Raw genomic sequence first — 18,899 nt, forward strand, 5'->3', positions numbered from 1 at the left:
TAAAATGTGGAAATAAGAGCTGGTGTCAATTAAAGTGACCATGGGGCTGTGAAATTGTCATAAAAACCTAATTGGTTCATGAATGACTTTTTTTAGGGAAAGAAACCCACCACCCCTGTGGTCATATAGTTCAGATCTATTTGTGACTCCAGTCCCACAACATCAAAGTTCACTCTTAATTGTTCTCTGAAGTGGCTAGCTAGCCAGGCGTTTGAGGCAGCCAGGGATGGACAATAACATTGTCCTTGTCAGCAACAGGCACATCCAGAGATTGAATGAAGGACGCAGGCAGAGCAAAATCCCCTATGTTCACACAAAAAGCGAACTCCGTTTCTTCCTCTTAGACTTGTCAAATCCAGGAACATCAGAGAGCAATTTTTATCAGAGAGTAGCCATTTCTTCTCTCAGTGGCTGAAAGTTAGAGCTGTTGAAAAGGGGTGTGCACATGAATGCAAAGAAGATTGGGAAATTTGGCTGCGTGGTTGATTGTGAAGAGGGTAGCTGCTGACTCCAGAATGATATCAGTGGTTTGGTTGAGTGGGCGGAGAATGGAATTCAATCCAGACAAGTGTGAGGTAATGCATTGTTTATTCTTTCATGGGACGTTGGCATGACTGGCAAGGCTAACCCTCAACTCATTTAAAAGATACATGGATCTACACCTGAAGTGCTGTAACCTGCATAGCTATGGATCAGGTGCTGGAAGGTGGGATTAGAATGGGCGGCTAGATTTTATTTTTTGGCTGGCACAGACATGACGGACTGAATGGCCTCTTTCTGTGCTGTAACCTTTCTATGGTTCTATGGTCCCAAGACAGTAAACAGCAGGAGCTGGTGAATCAGATCAAAGAAACTATGGGCTGTATTCGTCTGTGGGCAGCACTGCCAGAATTGGCCAGTATGGACATTCTGAAACCACCTTTGAGATCTGCCTGAGCAAGAGTGATGATTTGAGTCACACAGTTTGGTGCAGTGGACTGAAGCCCACCTGAAGCTGGGTTGAGCCTTCCACATAGAACCCTAGTAACTGGCAGAATTGTGATCCTTGCTTTACTAACTTCAGCTGAATCCCAAGACTATTGTAGAAATCTAGAGAGAAAAATACTGTGCTCTATGCTATTGCACCACCTAGTGTCCAAAGCACAAGCTTTCTGTGGATAATGGAGAAAAGTAACTGGACCCTTCCTGGAAACCAAACAACAAGAGCACAGGAGGATATGTAGGAAGGGTAGAATGTCATTCCAGGTCAAACCAATGTTCAGAAGAATTACTGGTTCTAATTTCTCCAGTATAATCCCCTCACCACCACTGCACCCACCTATGCAAATAAGTGCCACAGCGCATAGCATTTTTACTGGTTGTGAGATGTGCTGTGGCTTTTTTATATATTTGTTCATGGGATGTGGGTGTCACTAGGCCAGCATTTATTGCCCATCCCTAACTGCCCTAGTGAAGATGGTGGTGAACTGCCTTCTTGTGTCACTGCAATCCATGAGTTGTAGGAACACCCACAGTGCTGTTAGGAAGGGAGTTCCAGGATTTTGACCCAATGACAGTGAAAGAATGGCGATATAGTTCCAAGTCAGGATGGTGTGTGACTTGAAGGGTAACTTGCAGGTGGTGGTGTTAAAGCCAGCCTGCATCTATTAATGCAGCCTTTCAGCCTTGCACTTCAAATGGAATGGAAGCTGATAGCTTCAAAGATCAAGCAAGGAGTCTGGCACTGAGGACCTGGCTGCAGTACTGGATAAAAGTTCAGTGACATTGCATGAATAGTTAAGGTCAATGAATGCATCTGCAGTGCCATTTCCTACTCACCGGACCACCAACCTCTCACTGCTCAGTGCACCACACCTCCATCATTCACCAATTGGCAATCAGGATTCATGCCTAACCCTCACACACTTACCACTGCTGGAAACCTCAAGCCCACATTTTGTTACTTTAACATGTGCCAGTCATTGCTGAATAGCTGGAAACATCACCTAATGCAACACATTCACTGACATTCTTACCACTCTCTTGTGGGGCAAGTTGATGTATAACAGGAGTCAGCAGCAAAGAGCTGGCTGGGACAGGCATAGCTGCATCTCCTGTTCCCCTTGGAGAAGATGGTATTTGTAAGGTCCAAAATGGTAGTTTGGGTGCCATATCAGCAACAGAAGCTGACTCATGTCATATACTGCCAACTCTGCATGCTTCCGGCCTGCACTAATGTTCTTCCTAACGATGATCAGTGCAAGCTACGTAGGAGGTTGTCAGAAGCAGAACTTTGCAATTTCTATCACCTCAGGGCTCCTGTAGTGCCAAAAACATACAGCCGAATTTTGTGGCTGTCTTCTTTACTTTGAACCTTTTCTTTTAAAATGTATTCAATCACGCAATATTGGGGTCACAGGTAAAGCTAGCATTTACTACCCATCCCTATTTTCCCAGAGAAGCTGGCGGTGAGCTGCCTTGAACTCCTGTAGTCCATGTGGTGAAGTTACTACCACAGTATTGTTTGGGTTAAAATCCAAGAACTCCCTATGACAATGAAGAAACAGCAACATATGTCTAAGTCAGGATGGTGTGTGACTTGGGGGATTTGGAGGTGGTGATGTTTCTTTATGCCTATTGCCTTTGCCCTTTATATTTGGTGACGAGCGTGGAGTTTTCATAAGGTGTTGAAGAACCCTTGGTGAGTGCTTTAGCGCATCTTGTAGATGTAATACACTGCAGCAACAGTGCTGGTGGGAGGAGTGAATTTAATGCAAATCAAGCAGAATGCTTTGTCGTGACTGATTTTTGAGCTTGTTGAATCTTGTTGGAGCTGCATTCATCCAGGCAATTGGAGAGTATTTCATCACAATTCTGTAGATGGTGGAAAGACTTTGGGAAGTCTGGAGGTGAGTCACACATCACAAAATACTCAGCTTCTGACCTGCTCTTGTAGCCACAGTATTTATATAGCTGGTCCAATAGTTTCTGGTCAATGGTAACTCCCAGGAGGTTGATGGTGAGGGATTCGATGATGGTCAAGGGGAGGCAATTACATTCTCTCTTGTTGGCAGTGGTCATTGCCTGGCTTTTGTGTGACACAAATGTTACTTGCCACTCTTGAATCTAAGCCTGAATGTTGCCCAGGTCTTGCTTCCTGTGGGCACAAACTGCTTGAATATCTGAAGAATTGCAAATAGTATTAAACACTCTGCAATTATCAGCAAACATCCCCAGTTCTGATCTTATGATAGAAGGAAGGTTATTGATGAAGCAGCTGATGATGGCTGGGCCTGGGAAACTAGCCTGAGAATCTCCTGCTGTGATGTCCTGGGGTTGAGACATTGGCCTCCAACAACCATAACCATGTTTCTTTGTGTTAGGTATGACTACAGCCAGTGGAGAGTTTCCCCCTGATCCTGTTGGCTTCGATTTTGCCAGGGCACCTTGATGCTACACTCAGCCAAATGCTGCCTTGATGTCAAAGGCAGTTACTCTCATCTCACCTCCGGAATTTAGCTATTTTGTCCATATTTGGAGCAAGACTGTAGAGCGGTCCTGGTAGAACCCAAACTGAGCACCAGTGAGCAGATTAATTAGAGACTAAGTGCTGCTTGATAACATTGACCACAGCTTCCATGACTGAAAATAGAATGATAGATCAGTAATTTTAAAGACCTCCCTGGTCACCCCTCTGAGTCTTTTTTTCTCGAGGAAAGAGCTCCATTCTGCTCAGTTTTTCCTTATAATTGTTACCCTCTCAGTTAAGGCATCATCTTTGTAAATCTTTGCGATTTCTCCAGTGTTTCTATATCCTTTTTGTAATATGACAAGCAGAGCAAGTGTATGATACTCTAACTGTGGCCTCACCAAGGTATTATATATTTAATGTAACTTCTTTGTTTCTGTTGCTCCAGTAATGAATCCCAGTGATTTATTTTCATTTTTATGGTTTTGTTAATCTGCATTGTTAGCTTTACTGATTTTTGTACATCTCTATCCGTAGATCTCTTTCACTTCCAATCCATTTGGATTTCTTTTCCAAGAAGGAGGCCTCTTTATCCTGCATGCCAAACTGGACCACTCTACACTTGCCCATATAGAAATGCATTTGCTACCTGCATGCCCATTTAGCAAACTTTAGTGTCTTGTGGTATTTTGTCAGTCTTCCTTCTTATAAATGATATTCCCCAATTTGGTGTGGTTGCAGTATTTGATATTGTACTCTTGATTCCAGAGTCCAGATCATTTATGTAAGTGGTGAACAATAATTGTTTTAGCACTGATCCCTGTGGAACACCACCATCATTATTTGCAAGCCTAAGTAACAAATTTTAAACCCTACTCTGTTTTCTGCTTTCTAGCCAGTTTGCTATCCATTCAGCTAGCTGCCCCCTAACTTCACATGCTCTAACATTTAATCATGAGTCTACTATGTGGTACCTTTATTTTGAAAATTTGTGTATGAATCCAATGAAGAATGATGTTTACTTGTCTTCTGTGCTCTACAATATGTTTTATGATAGCTTGCAAGTACAGACCTGGTCAAGGAATTTTTATTTTTTACAATGTCAGTTTATAGCTTTGATGGGCTAAAGTTCTTCTCCTTTAGCATTAAACTAGCCATGAAAGATGCTGAAATTCAAAAGCTGAAATCAAGCCTGATGAACAGTAAATTCTCAAAGCAAGAATGTGGTGACACTTCAGGCAGAAATTGCGAATTGTTGGATAGAACCAGCCCAGAATTAATATCAGACAGAAATAAGAAAGGTAAGTTGGCACTTGTTTGAGATGGAGCAGAGAATAAATATGAAAGTAACAATCTAACCATAGCACAATAGTAAAGATTTTAAGCTTTAGGTTTTGTCAGGACTACGCCCCAGACCCCCCACTCTCCGACTACCCCTGCCCACATCTGAGCACTCGACCGCCCTCCAGTTACACCCCCCAACTAACCCCCCACTACCATCCCTCTAACCCCTCCGACTACCTGATTCCTCACACCTACCCCCCCACCCCTGTTTGATCACCCTAAACCCTCATCATCTTACCTTCTCTCCTATCAAAGTGGCTGGGACTTTTAAACTTACCAGCTTATGGCAGGTAGTGCTGTAAAGAATGGGGATGGCTTCACTTCCCCTAATGATCCTTCACTGCACTGAAGGGACTACCAGAGCAGCTACGCTGCACATTTCTCAGCAGGCCGGAGTGGAAGTCATTGAGGTCTTGTGGCATAAGGGTAGCGTCCCTACCTCTGGGCCAGAAGCACGGGTTCAAGTCCCACTTCAGGACTCGATGGCCGTGGAAGCTGCATTCAGAACCTGGCCAAATGGGTTGATTATCAGCCTGTAAATCGTTCCATTCTGCCCGATGGAAGGTGGTTGAGAGCAGGAGAGTTTACTGGTCGGCCAACGGCAGAAAGCTTTGGCAAATCACTGCAGTACTTTGCCAAGCATAACCATGGACCAATCCAATGGAAGTCCATGGTTGTCGATTCCCTCTTAGGGCTTGGTACCTGAAGGAGGAGGACTGTCTTTATCCTTTTGTAAGTGATGAATTAGCTATTTCATCCCATATTTCATAAATTACAACACCATTTGTTTGAAGAGTGTGTCTTCAGGAAGGCACTGAAGGAAAATTGCCTAGTCAGGGAAATAGAGACTGTTTAGATGGCGATTGAAGGAGGCTCATTTTTTCCTTTTCACTTAAAAAGTAGTTTTACTTTAAAAACAAAATTAGAAACATAAGAACATAAGAAATAGGAACAGGAGTAGACCATTCAGCCCCTCGCGCCTGCTCCGCCATTCAATAAGGTCATGGCTAATCTGCTTGTGTTTTGAATCCCACATTCCCATTTACCCTCAATAACCTTTGATTCCCTTGCCTAACAAGAATCTATCTATCTCTGCCTTAAAAATATTCAATAACCCCGCCTCCACTGCCTTCTGAGGCAGAGTGTTCCTGTTGCACAACCATCTGAGAGAAAAAAGTTCTCTTCATTTCAGTCCCAAAAGGGTGACCCCTAATTTTAAAACAGTGCCCCCTAGCTCTGGACTCACCCACAAGAGGAAACATCCTTTCCATGTCCACCTTGTCAAGGCCGTTCAGGATCTTGTATACTTCAATCAAATCACCCCTCACTCTTCTGAACTTCAGAGGAAACAAGCCCTTTCTGTCCAGCCTTTCCTCATGAGACAACCCAGTCGTTCCAGGTATCAACCTAGTAAACCACCTCTGAACCACCTCCAATGTATTTACATCCTTCCTTAAAGAAGGAGACCAGAACTGCACACAGTGTTCGAGGTGCAGTCTCACCAAAGCCCTGTATAACTGAAGCGTAACATCTTTACTTTTATGTTCAATTCCTCTTGTAATAAAGGATAGCACTCCATTAACCTTCTTAATTACTTGCTGTACCTGTAAGTTAACTTTTTGTGACTCATATACTAGAACACATAGATCCCTCTGCACCTCAGAATTATGCAGCTGTTGTCCATTTAACCATTCCTGCCAAAGTGAACAACTTCACATTTTCCCACATTAAACTCAATTTGCCAGATCTTTGCCCACCCACTCAACCTGTATCTGTCTGCAACCTCCTCATGTCCTCTTCAAAACCTACTTTCCTACCTATCTTTGTGTCATCTGCAAATTTAGCTACCGTGCCTCCACTCCCCTCATCTAAGTCATGATGTGAATTGTAAAAAGTTGAGGCCCCAGCACAAACCCCTGTGGGACTCTGCTCGTCATTTCCAGCCAATCCGAAAAAGACCCATTTATACATACTGTTTTCTGCCAACCAGCCAATCTTCTATCCATGCTAATATGTTACCTCCAACACCATGTGCTTTTATTTTTTGTAATAACCATTGATGTGGCACCTTATCAAATGCTTTCTGGAAATTCAAGTACAGTATGCCTACAGGCTCCCCTTTATCCACCATGCATGTTACTTCTTCAAAAAACTCCAATAAATTGGTTAAACATGATTTTCCTTCCACAAAAGCATGATGACTCTTCCTGATTGCCTTGAACTCTTCTAAGTGCCCAGCTATGACCTCCTCCTTAATGATCGATCCTAACAACCTCCCCATGATAGACGTCAAATTAACCGGCCTCTAGATTCCAGTTTTCTGCCTCCCTCCCTTCTTGAATAGAGGGATTATATTTGCTACTTTCCAATCTGATGGAACCTTTCCAGAATTAAGCGAATTTTGGAAAATTAACACCAGTGCATTGACTACCACCTTAGCCACCCCTTTTAAGACCCAGGATGTAGTCCATCAGGACTTGGAGACTTGCCAGCCCACAGCTCCATCAATTTGCTCAGCACTGTTTCCCTAGCGATTTCAATTTCACCAAGTACCTCTCTTCCATTCACCTCCTGATTTGCAGCTATTACTGGAATGTTTTTTGTATCCTCTATAGTGAACACAGAAGCAAAATTTTTGTTAATTTCTTCCACCATTTCCTTATTATCTACTGTCAACTGCCCACTGTCACTCTCTAGAGGACCAACACGCACTTTAATTTTTTCCTTTTTAAATACCTGTAGAAGCTTTTGCTATCCATTTTTACATTTCTAGCTAGCTTTCTCTCATACTCTAATTTCTTTCTCCTGGTTAACCTTTGTGTCATTCTCTGTCCTTTTATATTCTGACCAATCCTGCCACTCATCTTTGCAGAGTTGTATGCTTTTTCTTTTAGTTTGATGCTTTCCTTAATTTCTTTAGTTAACCATGGATGGTAAGATGTGACTAGTGCAGAAACCTTTGCCAAGGATTTAAACAATTGTTCAGTCTGTACCTGCCTCTTGTAGGGAAGATTTGTCTCTTCTTCTACTGAAATCTTTTGAGTGCTATTGCTCCAGTACTATAATCCTGATTCCTGTTAGTGAAAATGACAAGAAACGATGGGAGATTGAAGATTTATAACTTGTCCAGTGTTGCCTTATTTATGAGATTTCAAGCACAGAGGTCAACCAGATAGTATATGCCTTAATCCTTTGCAAAGGGATTTTACATCAGCACAAACACATCAAATGAATTTTGCAGTGCTGATCAGTACAGCTGGCATAAAATATAATAATCAGAAGATGGTTGTTCTTTGGATGTGACCAAGCTTCTGTTACTATAGGCTGACACCATGGTAATGCAACATCCAGAGAAAATGAAAAGTCTCTTTGATCTAAATTCTGATTTCTCTAGATGGGAGATAACTGTTTTCAGAGACACGTTAGCATGCTCAATTTTGTCTTGATGATCATTTGCTCACACTTGGTAACAAGTGATCAAAAAGTGATCTGGAGCCCTGCCTGCTTCTCCCCAGCTCCATCATGCTGAGATCTCCCCTACTACAGTGTTGAGATCAACTAACTCAGCACTTCTTCTTTACATTCTTTTGAAACAAAAGCTCTTGGGCATTGTTACTGATGATACTTTATTAGGTTTGTAAAATGACAATATTTTTTTTCTTTTGCTATTTCTGATGATTTGTCAGATGCCGGGAAGTCACTGGACCAGCACTTAGAAGAAGAGCGATATAGACAAATAGAAGTTGAGAAGCTGCAGGCAGAATTATTAGAGGCAGAGGCTACAATCTCAACGTTACAGACTCGGATGACTGAACAGATAAATAATTTTCAGCAGATACAAGAGCAACTGTCGGAAAAAAGCAAATGCATTGGAAAGGTGGAAGAGGAGGTGCGTAAATTACACATCCAGATAGAGTCCACAACTCCATTTTAGTACGTGGATTTTTTTTTTTCTTGTCTTGTCCAAATGGATGTTTCTGATTTGTGAGGTTAATTTATCATGAGAGGTGTCATAGGTGAATGACATGTCCTTGTTTTGATTGTTATGCATGAACTTTCTTGTGTGGACTTGGAAATTAAGCAGGAGTGCTGATTGAGTTGGCTCCCTCCTCCCCACCCCTCTCCACTCTCGAGTAATGGTAATGTCAGTCAGAACAGTAGACATGTCATCAACTTTCCCGATTATTGGAGATTGAATCTAGAGAACCTTTGATCAGTATAAACCAGTTCAAGAGTACTTTTGATGCATTTTATCTACTTAGCAATTGTGGGATTTGCTTACCAGCTGTGCTGATTTATTAGTGCTCTGATTCTGAGTTTCATTGTTGACATACAAGTATGGGTAATTCAGATTTTAAAAAATAATGATTACTTGATGATAAATGGCAATATATACATGATTTTGTGGTGATAGCAGTATTAGCAGTGCCACTACCGCCACCCTTGGTTCTTTTGTAATCAGTTTGCAACTTTAAAAAAAAATGTTTGGGCGTAAGTATATACTTTTGAATTGTCTGTATTTCTAGACTGTTAAGACTTGGATGAGTTATTAGGTGTAAATTACAGTGCTGAGATTGTAGAACTATACATTTACATCACGAACAATCACCTTCAATAATTTTTGAATGCACAGAAAAATCAACTACATAGGGCAACCAAAAGAAATGCTAAAAGCTTTTTAGAATGTTCATTTCCCTGTTTTTCTTCCATGTCTATAAAAAGTAGCATTAACATTCCAAGGCATAGCTAACCAGTGACCTGTTTTCAACAACTGTTTCAGTAAGTTTAAAAATCTTTCATAAAAAAAATCTGCTTTTGAATGTCCCTGAGCAAGCTGATCTGTGAAGCATAATGATATTGTTAACTCAGCAACTCTCTGGCTTAACTGTTATTATGTTTGTCTTAGATTTTCCTTGTGCTCAGCATCAAAGACAGTGTGCGTAAGTGATCCCCTGTTCCCTTCAAAGCAGTGTACCTTCTACATCTGGCAACATAGTGAGTCTAGGGATTTTCCGACCCCAAGGTAGCAGGACCTGCCACAGAGATTCAGCAGCCCAGCCAAAAGTCCATTGACTTTCGGTGGGACTGGACAATCCTGATGGCGGATGGGGCTGGAAAATCCCGCCCTAGGAATTGAAATGCAACCCTGATTTGTTGATACTTTGCAAGCCCAAATGGTAGAGTGAACGATTAGTTGTTTGCTAAGGCTATAAACTACAGAACATATATTTATCGAAAGTAACAGGCAAGCACAACAATTTGCTTTATTTTAACAGCACTTTTAACTTTCACTTCTTGCTTAATTATAAAATAAGAAAATCCATAATACTTTGCCAGCTCTGCTGATGTTTAATTCAACTCTGGCTCCATGGGCAGAACTTTGTATATCGGATTGCATAGGGGGCAAGAAAGACCCTGGGCTTTAGATCAATGGACTCAAAACTGGTGAACTAGGAGTATCCTCCCTGGGATGCACCTTTTTGAAATTCTATCACAAATAAAATATAATGCACATTATACACTTTGTTTGCAAGATTGATGCAATACTTTCACAGGAATTAAAACGCCCAAAGAATTTCACTTTTCTGTGTGTGCACCTCCTCGTGAGTTAGCAGATTCAAATGGAGTAGATTGTCTTCCCAGGATCAACTGAATTGAATTTTGAACACACTGAGAGACCTTTACTCTTCTTTACAACAAGTTTGTTAGTTGACTACTTTTACAGCAAAGCCAGTGGCTTATGTTAAAGAGACCAGTTACATCACTTATTTACATGTTACTGCAGTCATTGAAATACAGTCTCTAGACGTACAGTACGGAAGTAGATTTTCCTTCCATTTTATCCATTTGTTTTCGGTAGCAACACTTATAGTGACTGTCTGTTTCTTGGATCCTGAGGAAAGGATATAACTATGATTGTCAGCTTTCTGGAACTTGCCAGACAAGTTGATAAATAACCTATTGTATCTGGATGTACGTTGATTACATGTTGTTTTTAAATTTTCTGGGTGCCAGGATTTCCTTCACCTTGCTAGGAAGATATCCACCACTCTGGCTTCATAAAAAATATGTATAATTAAACATAAAATATTACATTTATCTGGTTCCCTTACTGACAGAAATGTATTTAGGAAACACAGGATCCCTTGTGAAGAGGGTTCTGTATCATTTTAAATCAGTACATTTGTACATAGAATTTTCTATGAGATACATGCTTATCCAATGGTCAGATTCAGAATGAGCCATTGAAATGTCAAAACAACCACTACCTATATTTTATTAATTATACTAAAACATTTAATAAAGTCCAACAGTCACCTCATGAAAATGCTGGAAAACATTAACATTGACAAGAAAGAAGCAATAAAGAGGGGTTTAAAAAAGGCTGTGTCCTGTCACCAGACTGTTCCTCCCTATACAGTGAATGCATTCTTAGAGGAATTGAAGCGATCGATAATATAAAGATAGGAGGGAGAGTCATCAATGACATCTGCTATGTCATCGACATGGTACTCACAGCAACAAATGAATACTTGTAAAGATTATTCAACACTGTCATAAAGGAAAGTGGTAGGTAGATACAGGCTTACACTTGACTGCAAGAAAATGTACACTATGGTAATGACAAAGAGAGGACATTCCAGTGTGCAACATCACAGTAATTGGAAGCAAATTAGAACGCGTCATTCAATTCAACTATCTAGGAAACACAGTAATATCCAATGTCAAAAGCAGTACTGAAACCTGAAAAAGGATTGGACAAGCCAAAAGTGTTTTTAAGTAACATTCTAAGAAATGTCAGCTTGGGTCTTGAAATGAGAATCGACGTACTAAAATGTTATGCCTGGTCAGTAATGAAGTATGGATGTGAAGGTTGCAGCATTGGGACAGAGGAAGAAAAGAAAATCAACAGCTTTGAAATATGGTGCTTGAAAAGGATTCTAAGAGTAAGGTGGGTGGAGAAAAGAACTCATGAAGTTTTGAATGAGGCTGGAAGAACAAGAGAACTCTTAAATTATATCATAAGAAGAAAAATGGAGTTCTTTCGACATGTTATCTGTGCAGAAGGGTTGGGCCCCCTTATCGCCACTGGAAGGATTAAGGGAAGAAGAGCAAGAGGCCGAACAGTGAAGGAAGCAGCTAGACAACATTAAAGATTGGGTTGAACTAGAACGCCAACAATGAAGTCATCCACTGTTGCTATGATCAGAAAGTTTGGAAGACCATGGTCACCTGAGACATTCATGGCACTTAGACAGTGATGACATGTTTACTGTTTTCTCTTTCTTCTCTCCACAAAGACTGCCTGCTTCCACCTCCATAATATCACTCTCCTGCCCATACCTCAGCCCATCTGCTACTGAAACCCTCATCCATGCCTTTGTCATTTTCAGTCTATTGACTGTTCCTGTGCTACACTGGCCATCCCCTGTCCATGCACTTCTTCAGCCCATCCAAAACCCTGCTGCCTATATTTTCTCCTGTACCAAGCCCTGCCCACCCTGATCCCTGTGTTTTCTGACCTACATTAGCTCCTGACCTCTCAAAGCCTTAAATTTAAAACTTTGCTCCTCCATGTTTAAAATCTTTCATAGCCTTGCTCCTTCTTGTTTCTGTGATCTCCTTCAATACTGCAGCTGCCCTTGGAACACACTATTCATAGTAGCTAGTTAGCTGAAATATTGTGAGCAGTTCTGGGCACCATACCTTAGGAAAGATATGGTGGTCTTGGAGGGAAAGTAGTGCAGATTTGCCAGAATGATAACTGGACTCCAAGGATGAAATTATGAGGAGAGATTCAATGAATTAAGGTTGTATTCCCTGAAATTTAGCAGGTAGAGAAGTAATTTGATCAAAGTTTTCAACATATCAAGGGAACCGATAGGGTACATAGAAACTACCTAAAAAATTAGAGCCAGACTTTTCAGGAGCAAAACTAGAAAACACTTCTGCACACAAAGGATGGTAGAACTTTGGAACTCTCTTCTGCAAATGACGATTGACGCTTCATCAGTTGTTAAGTTTATAACTGAGATTGAGAGATTTTAGTTAACCAAAGATTAACAAAGGGATCTAGGGCAAACGTGGCTATATGGAGTTGGATCGCAGATCAGCCATGATCTCATTGAATTAGCAGAACAGGCTCAAGGGGCAAAATGATCTACCCCTATATCTCCGTAGATTATAGATAACTCCACTGTAATTTTTATAAAATGCTTAATTTTCTTATTTCACTAGAAACTTACATTTGTCTTTGATTGGCACCTCAAGTTTTGTGCTACTTGTGATGGAATTAATGGTTTTAAAACCTGTAGTTTTTAAGACAGACCCTAACTGAAAAGTGGAAACTGATCCTTCCATTTCTTAAGGAAACTAAGACTGAAATTGAGATTGGAAACCAAAACTCCTGGAAAGACTGAAACTGGTTGAGATCTAATAGAAGGACACAGAGTCGTCAGAGCTCTGATGATGATTCCAGTGCAGTACAGGCAGGCTGGAGAAGACAGAGGTGAGATACAGAAAGAGAGGTAAAGCAAAGATATGGTTGCTGCAGCTGGTTCTGTTACTCGAAGATAGCATTGATAGATCTACGCCATCCAGACCGTCGTAAGCATGGTTGAGGAGATGTGTTATTAGTGGTGACTGCCATTTGTGGTGAGGACCGTGCCTGTGGAACTTGGCTTGGTTGTGTGCTGCTGTCAGCTGGGGATCAGGCTGAAGTCCTAGAAGAGGAGCTGAAATTCTTCGCGAGGAACAGAAGTTTTGAAGGACTTAACTGAACTTGATGACTCCCCATCCTGACTTGGAAATATATCATCGTTCCTTCATTGTTGCTGGGCCAAAATTCTGGAACACCCTCCCTAACTGCACTGTGGGTGTACCTACACCACATGGACTGCAGAGGTTCAAGAAGGCAGCTCACCACCACCTTCTCAAGGCCAATTAGGGATGGGTGATAAATGCTGGCCCAGCCAGCGAAGCCCACATCCCATGAATGATTTTTTAAAAAAAAATATTTAGTGGACTGCTAAGCCAATTTCTAGGATCTGCCTTTGTTATATCTGCCACTTAATGTGTAATTTATAATTTATAATTGACTGAAATTTGCCTGCTAGTTCATGTTTAACTTATGTTGATTCTGGGTTTGAAAAGTATAGGTTGCCACGTAAGATAGTATTTAGTGTTAGCTTTGTTTGACTCTTGCATTGTAAAACATCTGTTTTAAACCATGGACCTTGTGGCTATATTCTTTGAGTAGTTAACTGGGATTTGGATTTCTTTTTTAAAAATACATTACTGGTCTCGAACGAGATCATACAAGTCTGAATTAAAAGGTTTCCATGTTATTGAAATTGCCATCATAGAGTCATAACGGCAGAGAAAGTGGCCATTTGGCTTATCCAGTCCATGCCGGCTCTGTACAGCAATCCAGTCAGTCCAATCCCCTCCACTGTATCCTGTAACCCTGCAAGTTTATTTCCCTGAAGGACCCAGCAAATTACCTTTTGAAATCATTGTCTCTGCTCCCACTACCCTCTTAGGCAGCATTTCATGTCATTACCCCGGCTGTGTAACTAACTTCTTCCTCCCATTGCCTCCTGAAACAACATCTCCTTAAAGATCACCTTTTTGTTTTGTTACGGTTTTTCATATCAGTCTTTGATTCAATTTTTACCTTGGCTAGATCCCCTATCATCCAAATGAAGTTAGCCCTCTTCCAATTTAGAGGTTCTACTTTAGATTGTTCCTTGCTCTTCCCCATTACTAATCTGAACCTTATGATATGATGATCACTGTTACTCAAGTGTTCCTCCACAGAGACTTGGTCCACTTGGCCCATTTGACTGAGTTTCAAGAGAGAAAAATCAAAGTGGCATCACAGGAAAGCCATAAGTTGATTGGATGGTGAGCTGCTGTTAGGGAGTGTCGGTGAATAACTAGGTTAGTACACTGCTATGAAGGTGCAAGTGTAAACAGCTGGAAATTAGAAAAACATAAAAATATTTCAAATACCCTTAAGTACCTTCTAATTAATTAAGAGATGGAAGTAGGAAGCTGGTGAGTCTACTGTCTTATTTTTAAGTGATAAGGTCTATTGTATTACTAATGTTTAAATTAGTATGGTAAGTTGTGGTGAGAAGAGGTATTTATTAATTAAATTAATTAAGAAAATTTATTAGTTAAATTAAACAAAATAAGGATGGCGAGGCATGTGTTGCAGCCGCAGTTTGTGGGTACTCTGGACACCAATGTGATCCACAGCAACCATGTCTGCAATAAGTGTCTACGGCTCGAATGAGCTGGAGGCCATGCTATAGGCACTGCGATGCGTGAGGGAGGGGGAAAGTTGCCTCAATACTTTGTGCCATAAGGCAGTCGCACCTCTTAGGATAAGGCCTTCTGATTTGCTCAGTTGTCAGGGATAGGGTGGGGTGTGACTGCAAGTGAGGAAGGTATGGGGATCAAGGAAGCAGAAGTGGAGAAGCCTCAGCCCATGCAATTGCGCAACAGGTTTGAGGTTCTTTCGGCTTATATGGATGAGAGCAGAGGCTGCAGGGTGGATGAGCAAACTGACTATGGCACTGTGGTATAGGAAGCCGTTCAAGCAGGGGGAGTAAATAGGAACATAGTGATAGGAGGGGGCAGTATAGTCAGGGAGGTAGACAGTGTTTTTGTAGCTGAGAGTGAAAGTTCAGAAGGTCGTGTTGCCTGCCCGGTGCCAGGGTTTGGGAGATCTCCTTGAGGCTGGAGAGGAACTTGCAGTAGAAGGAGGAGGATCCAGTTGTCGTGGTCCATGTAGGTACTAATGACAGAGGGAGTCTGGGCAACTAGGGGCTAAATTTATAGGGAAGATCTCAAAGATAATGACCTCTGAGAACAAGAAATTGGTGTAGGATAAATAAGATTGGGGAGTTCAATGCATGGCTCAAAGATTTGTATGTGAAGGATGGGTTTCGATTCATGGGGCACTGGCAGCAGTTCTAGGGGATGTGGGAGCTGTACCGTTGGGATGGTTTTCACCTGAACTGTGCTGGGATCAGTGTTCTGGTGGGTCGTAGAACTAGGGTGGTAGAGAGGACTTTAACCTATATAGGGGTGGGGGGTGGTGGTGGCAGGGATCACGTGAGGGAAGGTGTGGTAAATTAAATGGAAAGGACAATCAATAGAGCAAGGTCACAAGGGTAATGAAAATCAGAGTGGGGCAGGAAGGGACAGAGCGTACAAACATAAGAGTGCACCAGCTGATAAGGCCAGAGTTTGCAAAACGACAGAAGTAAAGGCTCTGATCCTGTATGCGCATAGCATTTGTAACAAATCAGATGAATTGTCAGCACAGATAGAAATAAATATAGCAATAAAGAGATGAAAGCCATTTCAAGAGGTATGGGCACACGGTGACCAAGGCTGGGACCTGAATATTCAAAGGGACTTGACATTTTGAAGGACAGGAAGCTAGGAAAAGGTAGTGGGTAACTCTGTTAATTAAGGGTGACATTAGTACAATCGGGAGAGATTACCTTAGTTCTAAGGATCAAGATGTAGAATCAGTTGGGTAGAGTTAAGAAATAGCAAAGGTAAGAAGTCACTTGTGGGAGTGGTTTATAGGTCCCCTAACAGTAACTACACTGTAGGATGGAAAATAAAGGAAGAAATAATGGGGGCTTTTATGAAAACTTCTGCAGCAATCATGGGTGATACTTTTAATATTTTTGGGGAATATTGTGTTATTCTGTAAAGAATGTGTGTGTGCGTAAATGATTTAATTAACCTAGCAAGGTTACTAGGAGACAGTTTGTCTGGAGGGTCTTAAACATGAAAAGGATAGCAGTGTTAGGTTTCAGGTATAAGTGAATAGGTTAGATCTAACATTTACATTTTTAGATAAGTTGAGAGTTTGTTTGAATGCCAAAGGGAAGTCAGAGGTGGAAATAAACATGTTTGCATCTTGCAGGAGTTCCATAGGTAAACAGAAGAGGGGATATTATATTTTATTGACCTGAAAGCAAAGTCAAAATAGAGGCATGAAAGATTTTATATTTGAAAGAATTTGAGTTTCAAAGAGGTGTAAGAACAATGGAACCTGAGATGAAAGGAAAAAAATGTATTTTAGAGTTACTGTAGAGAGCCTAGGGTAGCTATGGGCTGTTAGCTGTAGCTGGAGCTGAGCTGGGAGAAGATGCAGTTTGAACCCGCCATCCTGTCAAGCCAGAAAAGTCTTGGGTTGCAACAAGTAGTTCTGAAGTCTTGGATTTCCATAGCAGAATGGAAGAGAGTTAGAGGTCATGTGGTATGCCTTTATTGAAGCTACATCAGTTTGACTTGGGCAATATTACTGGATTTTTATATTTAAATGCCTATTTTTAAAATTTGTTCATGAGATGTGGGATAAGGGGGTCGCTCATTTAAGACAGATGAAGAGAAATTTTTGCTCTGAGGGTTGAGTGTCTTTAGAACTCTCCTTCAAAAGGTGGTGGAAGCAGAATCTTTGAATATTTTTAAGGCAGAGTTAGATAGATCTTTGATTAACAAGGGGGTGAAAGGTTATTGGGGTGGGCAGGAATGTGGGTTGAGGTTACATTCAGATCAGCCATGATCTGATTGAATGGCAGAGCAGGCTCGAGGGACGGAGTGGCCGACTCCTGCTCCTAATTCGTATCCTCAGATGTTAACATTAGTTACCCAAATATCAATTGGGATAAAGTCTCCTCAACATCACCACTCTCTCTTCCCTGCAAATCTCTCTGATTTCTCTGTAGATTTGCTCCGCTATCTCTCTATCTCCTATCTAATATGGTACTACTTCCTTCTTTAGTACTATCCAACACTTGCTCCTTAATACACCTTTATTCCTCTTTTCTGCTTCTAAACACCAGTGCTCACCACCCCCCCCTGCCAATTTAGTTTAAACTCTCCATTATACCCATATGGTTGAACTTCCCTGCGAGGACATTGATCCCACTCCTGCTGAGATGCAACCCATCCCCTTTGAATACCTGCCTTTGAATTCTGCTTCAGATCTGGTCTCAATGCCTCAAGAATTTGAAGCCCTCACATCTGCACTGTGCTTTAAGCCACTTGATCTTCTCTTATCTTCTATTTCTACTTTCACTACTTCATGGCTTTTGGATTATTCCAGAGATTACTACATTGAAGGCCTTGCTTTTTATGTTCTCCCTAGCTCCTGAAAGTCTGACCATAGAGAGATCAGGTATTGAGATCCTATGTTGTTGGTATTGAAGTGTACCGTGACTTCTGGCTTACGCTGTTTCCTGTGCAGAATATTCTGCACCCTCTCTGTGATGTCCTCTATCCTGGTACCAGGGAGGCAACACATCATGCAGGACTCATGATGATGGTTAGAGAAAGGCCTGTATATCCCCCTAACTATAGAATCTCCTGCAACAATTGCATTTCTACTCTTTGCTGTTTTGCCCCTTTCCCCTCTTCCCCCATGCTGTCCTTGCCCATTGGTGCCATGGTCTGGGCTGCACTCCTTCAAGGTGCTGCCATGCCCAGCAGTCTCCAACCCTGAGTACTGGGTTGAGAGTGGCACACAGCCAGAAGACTTCTGCACTTCCTGCTTCTTCCTACACTTCCTACTGGCCGCCCACCTGCTCTCCTGAACCCTCTTTGCTGGTGTGGTGACCATCTCCTAAAACGTATGATCCAGGAAATTCTCATTCTTCCTGATGTTCCACAGCGACTCCAACTGTCCCTGAAGCTCAGAAACTTGGGGCTCAAGCTCAAGCAGTGGGATACACTTCTTCACATGTGGTCCAAGACATGAAGTCCTGAAATTCCTATATGGGGCAGGAATTGCAAGCAACAAGTTTCAGCTGCTCATCCATGATCTTAAAATAAAACTCTATTCCCTCTTTTAAAATTTAGTTAGTACCTTGTATAACTCATAATTTCTGTTAATGCCTCGAGACCTGCTCTGCTAGTACTCATTATTAATTCACTACTGTTAAGCTTACCCCAATTGAAAATGTTAATTTCCTGGCTCCTAGTTCAAACCAATGCCCTTGTTCAGAGAGAAATTAGAGTATTACGTTAACCAATTACTTACCTGCTTTCCAATGATATCACACTTGGATTTTTTTCT

At 41.5% G+C, this 18,899-nt stretch overlaps 1 protein-coding gene across 2 annotated transcripts in view; it reads left to right on the forward strand.

Moving 5' to 3' along the window:
* The window catches only part of ccdc18 (coiled-coil domain containing 18), a 149,119-nt gene that overhangs the window by 50,385 nt on the left and 79,835 nt on the right, over positions 1–18,899 (forward strand). For both annotated transcript variants that reach the window (XM_078560795.1, XM_078560794.1), the window contains exons 11-12: positions 4,592–4,749; positions 8,479–8,681. In XM_078560795.1, the coding sequence (XP_078416921.1) occupies positions 4,592–4,749; positions 8,479–8,681 (361 nt within the window). The remainder of the gene's footprint in view (positions 1–4,591; positions 4,750–8,478; positions 8,682–18,899) is intronic.

This window comes from Cetorhinus maximus, chromosome 17 (assembly GCF_964194155.1).
Source record: "Cetorhinus maximus chromosome 17, sCetMax3.hap1.1, whole genome shotgun sequence".
In the NCBI taxonomy this organism is placed as follows: Eukaryota; Metazoa; Chordata; class Chondrichthyes; order Lamniformes; family Cetorhinidae; genus Cetorhinus; species Cetorhinus maximus.